We start from the raw sequence: 9,998 nt of genomic DNA on the forward strand, positions 1-9,998 counted from the left end.
AACATTATTTGGAGGACCTATGACGATTCCACGACCCAGAGATGGCTTCTTAAACCTTGCTGGAATCAACCTCACTGAGGACCAAATTACTCTCTTGAATCTGGGTATAAACTATCACGTTATGTCCAGACCGAGTGAGATGGCCCAGAAAGTGGAGTTGGAGGTCCTATTGCACGATATATTCGACCTCGAGAAGCAAAAGAAGGTGACCACTAAAGACACCTTGCAAGCAGAACTTATTGCAGAAGGAGGAAAGTTTCGAGGTAACTACAGAAGCACCATACTGTCCCCCGAACTCAAAGTGGCAGCTAAGAGCCTTCGTGAGAACAAGGAGATAGTCGTCAGGAGAGGTGACAAGTCGCCAATATACGTCATTCTTGAAAAAGACGAATATCTGGCAAAAATGAACGAAATACTCTCTGACCAAACTAAATTCCAAAGGGTAACGAAGGACACTACAGCCGAATTGACAACGAAGGTAAACAGATTGATCGAAACTGTGAACGCCAAGAAATCCGGACTCCACCTGCCAAAAGTTGTTGGGGGAATACAAACCTGGGTATGCCTATGGAAATGTCAAGACCCACAAGCCTGGAAACCCACTTCGGCCAATAATCAGCCAGATACCCACACCCACATACAGACTGGCTAAGAGACTCAACGGGTTGCTGACTCCTTACGTACCCTGTGCTTTCAGCTTGAAGTCTCCCAAGGAATTTGTCGACTTACTGCGCGGAGCACGGGCCACGGGGATAAGAGCCTCGTTGGATGTGGAGTCACTATTTACCAATATACCTGTGGACGAGACAATCGGGATGATAGCAGACAGTGAATCGTGACCCGGCTTGCACTCCTCTTGACATGCCAGAAAGCATACTGAGGAAACTACACCAAGCCTGCACTAAAGAGGCACCCTTCATGAGCCCAGATGGGCACATGTATAAGCAAGTTGATGGGGTCGCCATGGGTTCTCCCCAAGGTGTCCTGTTTGCAAACTTCTACATGGGTACCAACAAGCAGAGGGTCTTAGTTGATATGGACTTTAAACCCGCCATATACTGCAGGTATGTTGACGACATTTTTACACAGGTACCTGATGCTAGATGTCTGCAGCAGCTGAAGGAGGCATTTGAGCAGAATTCTGTGTTGAGTTTCACGTACGAGATGGAGAACAGTGGGAAGCTGCCCTTTCTAGATGAAACAGTCACGGAAAGGAGAGGAGGCTTCCATACTGCAGTCTACACCAAAGAAACAAACATAGGAATGTGCCTCAATGCCAATAGTGACTGCCCAGACAGGTACAAGAGGAGTGTTGTCAACGCTTACGTCGACCGTGCTCTCAGCCACAGCTCAGGATGGAAAGAAGTCGATGAAGAACTCTGTAGGGTAAGGCAAGTCCTAGTCAACAACGGCTTATCTAACGGTTTCGTTGAAGACATCATAAAAAAGAAAGGTAAAACGCCATGCAACCTTTGAAGTCAACCAACACAACACTTGTACCCCTAATTAGACTATTTTACACGAACTTCTTTTCGACGGCTCATAAAATGGGGGAAAGGGTCCTGAAAGATATTGTTGATAGGAACGTCATCCCTACAGACAAAATTCAGAAAATACAATTGATAATTTGTTATAAAACCAAAAAAACGGCCAATCTACTCATGAAAAACTCCCCAGACACCAAACAGAATGCTTTGAAGGAGACCAACGTCGTCTATGGCTTTAAATGCCCACTTGGGGACTGTAAGCCCCAAAGAATTCAGTATATATGCAAGACAACAACGTCTCATTCTAGGCGACTAACAATTCATAATGTAAAAACAACAGGGCTCCATCAAGGAACACATAATTTCTTCTCACAACCAGATCATCACCAGAGTATTCTTAACAAACAACACAGAAATCATCGATAGCTACGGCGATAGCAGGCGGCTTGATATAAGCGAGGCACTACACATCAAAAAGTCAACACCAGCAATCAACAGTCATTTAATGCACAACTATATTCTACCCACTTCAAGACCCCGAACCAATATGGAAGCAGCAAGAGGAAGTATGGGCCAATAGGCCTTCTGCAGTTACTTCCATTCATATGTTCACTTATCCAATTTATACCCATTGTTTCGTGTTCTGTCTTGTGTTTGTCACCTCACCCAAAACTTTTGTACCATATCACCTCATTCAATAGAGTATAAGTGCGAAGAATTTGTGTGTAAATTAAGTCTTTGAAAATGTAATACGAATTACGAAACGCGTTCAGGCGTCAGACAATTAAAAATGAATTTCGGAGAATTGTTATTTTTATTACCACCGACAGTGAAGAAAAACATAAGAAAAATTGAGAAGATTCGTGTTAGAATTATTAATCTTACCTTTTCGGTCATATTCAACAAGATATGTTTACAAGAAAGACTGCTACCAAAATATACTAATATATATATTATCATTACAGCCATAATAAAACTGTTACTGATATATGTCTGATATTACAACATTTATTTTTAGGCGCAAGAGAGAATTTTGAAGACAAATTTAGTTTAAATGATGCCAATTAGAGCCAGCAGCTGTTAGGAGCACGAGTAATTAGCGAGAGAACGGCAGCAACACAAGACCATATTACCAGGAGCAGCTGGTCTAGTGCTGGGACTAGACGGGGCTAGGCGGGAGGCTAAGCAAGGGCTAGGCTGGGGCTAGGCGGGTGGCTAGGCTGGGACTAGGTGGGAGGCTAGGCTGGGACTAGGCTGGGGCTAGGCGGGAGGCTAGGCCAGGGCTTGGCTGGCGCTAGGCGGGAGGCTAGTTGGGGCTAGGCTGGGGCTAGGTGGGGCTAGGTGGAGCTAGGCTGGGGCTAGGTGGAGCTAAGGTGGGGCTAGGCTGGGGCTAGCTGGGGCTAGGTGGAGATAGTCTGGGGCTCGCTGGGGCTAGGCTAGGGCTAGGTGGGGCTAGGCTGGGGCTAGGCAGGGGCTAGGCTGGGGCTAGGCTGGGGCTAGGCAGGGGCTAGGCTGGGGCTAGGCTGGGGCTAAATTGGGGCTAGGCAGGAGGCTAGACTCGGGTTAGGCTAGGGCTAGGCTGTGGCTAAGCTGGGACTAGGCGGGAGGCTAGGCTCGGGCTAGGCTGGGGCTAGGCGGGAGGCTAGGCTGGGGCTAGGCGGGAGGCTAGGCAGGGGCTAGGCGGGAGGCTAGGCTGGGGCTAGGCGGGAGGCTAGGCTGGGGCTAGGCGAGGGGCTAAGCGGGAGGCTAGGCAGGGGCTAGGCGGGAGGCTAGGCTGGGGCTAGGTGGGAGGCTAAGCTGGGGTTAGGCGGGAGGCTAGGTTGGGGCTAGGCGGGAGGCTAGGCTGGCGCTAGGCTGGGGCTAGGCGGGAAGCTAGGCTGGGGCTAGCTGGGGCTAGGCTAGGGCTAGGCTGGGGTTAAGCTTGGGGCTAGGCTGAGACTAGGCTGGGCCCAGACACTGATAATACAAGCAGATAACAAGGATATTACCACTAGACTAGCTTGTCTAGTGCCTGGGCTAAGCAGGGGGCTAGGACTGGGCTAGGCTGGGGCTAGGCATTCAACCCGATCCTCTTACTAATTACGTCGCTTTTCGCTCGAATGCGCTAAAAATGGTCGTAATAGAAAATGAAATCGGCTCACGAAAGTGACGTACTGTCCCATTTTCTGTTGTGGATCCTCGGGCTTACTCGGTCAGGTTAGGAGAGGAAACTTTATATTAACGGTTACATGACGTTTAGAAACCTTAGGAGAACTTCCTGCCCTGTTAACCTATCAGAGGAACCAAAACTTGCTACTTTGTTTATTTCATTTGGAAAATAAAATGTAAATTTTGTTTGAAAATTCTAATACGGTGATTTTTGGCGGTAGTGCATAGGAGCGAAAAGTAAAGTAGTTTGTAAGAGAACGGGCCGACTAAATAAGGTAAATAAATAAGTTTAGGCCAGCGCCCCCTCGCGAATGACTTCACAAGCTTCTATTTTCTGTTTTAATGAGAAATTAACATCATGTAAATTCAATCGATATTACATTTAAATGGTGTAATTACGTGGCCTTTGATCTGTCCTGATGTCGAGTGCAACTGGTCAATACTATAGTTAGCGGCTAGTATATGCTCTATATTATACACACACGGAAATAACATGAATAATTGGCCTCAATATTATTATGAAAAATTATATCCAAATTATAGCATGTGGAGGAACGAGGCTATTATTATTATTATTATTATTATTATTATTATTATTATTATTATTTATTATTATGCTCATTTGTATTATATTTATTAAAGTTACTGTAACTTATTTTATTGATGAGTTTAACAAGATCATTACCTCTTGGCGTGAGGAGTATCGGGGCCATTAATTTATTAACCTCTCAACAGTAATGACCGCTGCGGTCAGCACACTTGTGGAAGTTTACCTGTTTCCCGACGCTGTGCCCCCCACCCCATGGGGGGCGACACAGACCCCAGGGAGGGCGGCACAGACCCCAGGGAGGGCGGCACAGACCCCAGGGAGGGCGGCACAGACCCCAGGGAGCGCGGCACAGACCCCAGGGAGGGCGGCACAGACCCCAGGGAGGGCGGCACAGACCCCAGAGAGGGCGGCACAGACCCCAGGGAGGGCGGCACAGACCCCAGGGAGGGCGGCACAGACCCCAGGGAGGGCGGCACAGACCCCAGGGAGGGCGGCACAGACCCCAGGGAGGGCGGCACAGACCCCAGGGAGGGCGGCACAGACCCCAGGGAGGGCGGCACAGACCCTAGGGAGGGCGGCACAGACCCCAGGGAGGGCGGCACAGACCCCAGGGAGGGCGGCACAGACCCCAGGGAGGGCGGCACAGACCCCAGGGAGGGCGGCACAGACCCCAGGGAGGGCGGCACAGACCCCAGGGAGCGCGGCACAGACCCTAGGGAGGGCGGCACAGACCCCAGGGAGGGCGGCACAGACCCCAGGGAGCGCGGCACAGACCCCAAGGAGGGCGCCACAGACCCCAGGGAGCGCGGCACAGACCCCAGGGAGGGCGGCACAGACCCCAGGGAGCGCGGCACAGACCCTAGGGAGGGCGGCACAGACCCCAGGGAGGGCGCCACAGACCCCAGGGAGGGCGGCACAGACCCCAGGGAGGGCGGCACAGACCCCAGGGAGGGCGGCACAGACCCCAGGGAGGGCGGCACAGACCCCAGGGAGGGCGGCACAGACCCCAGGGAGGGCGGCACAGACCCCAGGGAGGGCGGCACAGACCCCAGGGATGGCGGCACAGACCCCAGGGAGGGCGGCACAGACCCCAGGGAGGGCGGCACAGACCCCAGGGAGGGCGGCACAGACCCCAGGGAGGGCGGCACAGACCCTAGGGAGGGCGGCACAGACCCCAGGGAGGGCGGCACAGACCCCAGGGAGGGCGGCACAGACCCCAGGGAGGGCGGCACAGACCCCAGGGAGGGCGGCACAGACCCCAGGGAGGGCGGCACAGACCCCAGGGAGCGCGGCACAGACCCTAGGGAGGGCGGCACAGACCCCAGGGAGGGCGGCACAGACCCCAGGGAGCGCGGCACAGACCCCAAGGAGGGCGCCACAGACCCCAGGGAGCGCGGCACAGACCCCAGGGAGGGCGGCACAGACCCCAGGGAGCGCGGCACAGACCCTAGGGAGGGCGGCACAGACCCCAGGGAGGGCGGCACAGACCCCAGGGAGGGCGGCACAGACCCCAGGGAGGGCGGCACAGACCCCAGGGAGGGCGGCACAGACCCCAGGGAGGGCGGCACAGACCCCAGGGAGGGCGGCACAGACCCCAGGGAGGGCGGCACAGACCCCAGGGAGGGCGGCACAGACCCCAGGGAGGGCGGCACAGACCCCAGGGAGGGCGGCACAGACCCCAGGGAGGGCGGCACAGACCCTAGGGAGGGCGGCACAGACCCCAGGGAGGGCGGCACAGACCCCAGGGAGGGCGGCACAGACCCCAGGGAGGGCGGCACAGACCCCAGGGAGGGCGGCACAGACCCCAGGGAGGGCGGCACAGACCCCAGGGAGCGCGGCACAGACCCCAGGGAGGGCGGCACAGACCCCAGGGAGGGCGGCACAGACCCCAGGGAGCGCGGCACAGACCCCAAGGAGGGCGCCACAGACCCCAGGGAGCGCGGCACAGACCCCAGGGAGGGCGGCACAGACCCCAGGGAGCGCGGCACAGACCCTAGGGAGGGCGGCACAGACCCCAGGGAGGGCGGCACAGACCCCAGGGAGGGCGGCACAGACCCCAGGGAGGGCGGCACAGACCCCAGGGAGCGCGGCACAGACCCCAGGGAGGGCGGCACAGACCCCAGGGAGGGCGGCACAGACCCCAGGGAGGGCGGCACAGACCCCAGGGAGCGCGGCACAGACCCCAAGGAGGGCGCCACAGACCCCAGGGAGCGCGGCACAGACCCCAGGGAGCGCGGCACAGACCCCAAGGAGGGCGCCACAGACCCCAGGGAGCGCGGCACAGACCCCAGGGAGCGCGGCACAGACCCCAAGGAGGGCGCCACAGACCCCAGGGAGGGCGGCACAGACCCCAGGGAGCGCGGCACAGACCCCAGGGAGGGAGGCACAGACCCCAGGGAGGGCGGCACAGACCCCAGGGAGGGAGGCACAGTCCCCAGGGAGGGCAGCACAGACCCCAGGGAGGGCGGCACAGACCCCAGGGAGGGAGGCACAGTCCCCAGGGAGGGCAGCACAGACCCCAGGGAGGGAAGCACAGACCCCATGGAGGGCGCCACAGACCCCAGGGAGGGAGGCACAGACCCCAGGGAGGGAGGCACAGACCCCAGGGAGGACAGCACAGACCCCAGGGAGGGAGGCACAGACCCCAGGGAGGGAGGCACAGACTCCAGGGAGGGCGGCACAGACCCCAGGGAGGGCGGCACAGACCCCAGGGAGGGCGGCACAGACCCCAGGGAGGGAGGCACAGACCCCAGGGAGGGCGGTACAGACCCCAGGGAGGGAGGCACAGACCCCAGGGAGGGCGGTACAGACCCCAGGGAGGGAGGCACAGACCCCAGGGAGGGCGGTACAGACCCCAGGGAGGGAGGCACAGACCCCAGGGAGGGCGGTACAGACCCCAGGGAGGGCAGTACAGACCCCAGGGAGGGAGGCACAGACCCCAGGGAGGGCGGTACAGACCCCAGGGAGGGCAGCACAGACCCCAGGGAGGGCAGCACAGTCCCCAGGGAGGGCAGCACAGACCCCAGGGAGGGCAGCACAGTCCCTGCAGGGAGGGCAGCACAGACCCCAGGGAAGGCAGCACAGACCCCAGTGAGGGCAGCACAGACCCCATGGAGGGAGGCACAGACCCAAGGGAGGGCGGCACAGACCCCAGGGAGGGAGGCACAGACCCCAGGGAGGGAGGCACAGACCACAGGGAGGGAGGCACAGACCCCAGGGAGGGAGGCACAGACCCCAGGGAGGGCAGCACAGACCCCAGGGAGGGCAGCACAGACCCCAGGGAGGGCAGCACAGACCCCAGGGAGGGCGGCACAGACCCCAGGGAGGGCAGCACAGACCCCAGGGAGGGAGGCACAGACCCTAGGGAGGGCAGCACAGACCCCAGGGAGGGCAGCACAGACCCCAGGGAGGGCAGCACAGACCCCATGGAGGGAGGCACAGACCCCAGGGAGGGCAGCACAGACCCCAGGGAGGGAGGCACAGACCACAGGGAGGGCGGCATAGACCCCAGGGAGGGAGGCACAGACCCCAGGGAGGGCAGCACAGACCCCAGGGAGGGAGGCACAGACCCCAGGGAGGGAGGCACAGACCACAGGGAGGGCGGCATAGACCCCAGGGAGGGAGGCACAGACCCCAGGGAGGGAGGCACAGATCTTAGGGAGGGCGGCACAGACCCCAGGGAGGGAGGCACAGACCTCAGGGAGGGAGGGAGGCACAGACCCCAGGGAGGGCGGCACAGACCACAGGGTAGCACAGACTGGGTGCTAGCTGGGGCTAGGCTGAGGCTAAGCTGTGGCTAATCTTGGGCTAGGCTGGGGCTAGGCTGGGGGTATGCTGAGGCTAATCTTGGGATAGGCTGGGGCTAGGCTGGGGGTAGGCTGGGGCTAGGCTGAAGCTAGGCAGGGGCTAAGCTTGGGCTAGGCTGGGGCTAAGTTGGGGCTTGGATGGGACTAGCTGGGGCTAGGCTGGGACTAAGCTGAAGCTAGGCAGGGGCTAGCTGGGGCTAAGCTTGGGCTAGGCTAGGGCTAGGCTTGGGCTAATCTTGGGCTAGGCTGGGGCTAAGCTTGGGTTAGTCTGGGGCTAAGCTGGGGCTAGGCTGGAGCTAGGCTTGGGCTAGGCTGGGGCTAATCTTGGCTTAGGCTGGGGCTAATCTTGGGCTAGGCTGGGGCTAATCTTGGGCTAGGCTGGGGTTAGGCTGGGGCTAGGATGGGGCTAGGCTGGGGCTAATCTTGGGCTAGGCTGGGGCTAAGCTTGGGCTAATCTTGGGCTAGGCTGGAGCTAGGCTGGGGCTAAGCTTGGGCTAGGATGGGGCTAGGCTGGAGCTAGGCTGGGGCTAAGCTTGGGCTAGGATGGGGCTAGGCGTGCGGATACTATTGATGTATATATCCTAATATATATTCTTTAAAATCTACTTGATTAATTAAGGAACGTCAACGTGTGTAAACTACATCAACTTGAGTAATTACTCTAAATATGAGTATAATTAATTAACATCGGTGTATACAATTATATGAATCGACATAATGTGATTTATATAATTGGGATTAATCCAGATTAACGGTCTAGACGCAATAATATATACTATACTGCATCAGTGTACTTAATAAATCTACGTCAATGTTTATAAGTAATATATATTAACGAGTATAATTAACAACCTGTCCTCTTTCAAATTACGTCTGAATTTGGCCGTCTTCCCGTATGGCCCAAAATGGACGTAATTTCAAAATGAAAAACCATTGAAAATAAATGTTTTCTAGAACAGTAAGTTAATGATGCTCTGGTAGGTTAGGAGGGCAGGAAGTTTCCCTAAGGTACCAAAACGTCATGAAAAACGGTAATTGAAAGTTTCCACTCCTAACCTTACCGAGTAAGCCAGAGGACTTAAACAGAAAACGGGACAGTACATCACTTTCGTGAGCCGAATTTTTTTTTTTTTTTTTTTTGAGATATATACAAGAATGTCACAACTCTGGGACGGGTTGTAAAATTAGTCTGAAGAACGTGATTTTCTGCAAATGAAATCCTAGGGGATACTCAAATAGTTTAAGAATTAAATTTTTCACATTTTAGAGTTACACACAATATTAAGGTCCCAAAACGAATTGAAACATAATTTAACCTTAACCCAACCGTGAATAAGTCGTAGATAATAGCTCTAATTACATAGTGGATTTGAAGTAATTACCTGCAGGGTAATAGCCTAGTCCCAGCCTAGTCAGGGCAATAGTCCTCCTAGCTGAGGACAGGTTGAGATTTAAATAAATCGGTACTGTCCTTAACTCATCACATTGCAAACCCGACGTCCATTCCGTCACAATATGTGCAACTTAACCTTTAACTGTTTACTGATATTTTTTTTGTTATATGTTTATGTCCTGCTGCCTGGCCAACTTTGCTTTGGCAATGACCTTTTAACAAAAAAGTTATTCAATATAAATTTATATTTTGCCAAAATATATTAATATTCCAGCAAAGTAAACTAATATTCACCGAACATAAACTACTATATTTACCGAAACAAACCAACATTCTGCCAAAACAAACCAACATTCTGCCAAAACAAACCAACATTCTGCCAAAACAAACCAACATTCCGCCAAAACAAACCAACATTCTGCCAAAACAAACCAACATTCTGCCAAAACAAACCAACATTCTGCCAAAACAAACCAACATTCCGCCAAAACAAACCAACATTCCGCCAAAACAAACCAACATTCTGCCAAAACAAACCAACATTCTGCCAAAACAAACCAACATTCTGCCAAAACAAACCAACATTCTGCCAAAACAAACCAACATTCTGCCAA

At 55.0% G+C, this 9,998-nt stretch overlaps 1 protein-coding gene across 1 annotated transcript; it reads right to left on the reverse strand.

Moving 5' to 3' along the window:
* Positions 1-4,385: 4,385 nt before the first annotated feature.
* On the reverse strand, positions 4,386-6,728 carry LOC138349958 (SUMO-interacting motif-containing protein 1-like). The gene has a single exon (XM_069299962.1). The coding sequence runs from the start codon at positions 6,726-6,728 to the stop codon at positions 4,386-4,388; it is 2,343 nt and encodes a 780-aa protein (XP_069156063.1).
* Positions 6,729-9,998: the final 3,270 nt, after the last annotated feature.

Source organism: Procambarus clarkii, chromosome 43 (genome assembly GCF_040958095.1).
Source record: "Procambarus clarkii isolate CNS0578487 chromosome 43, FALCON_Pclarkii_2.0, whole genome shotgun sequence".
Lineage (NCBI taxonomy): Eukaryota > Metazoa > Arthropoda > Malacostraca > Decapoda > Cambaridae > Procambarus > Procambarus clarkii.

What these genes read in the sequence shown, in the direction of transcription:
- LOC138349958 (XM_069299962.1), bottom strand. Translation starts at nt 6,728, where the DNA reads ATGGGGTCTGTGCTTCCCTCCCTGGGGTCTGTGCTGCCCTCCCTGGGG.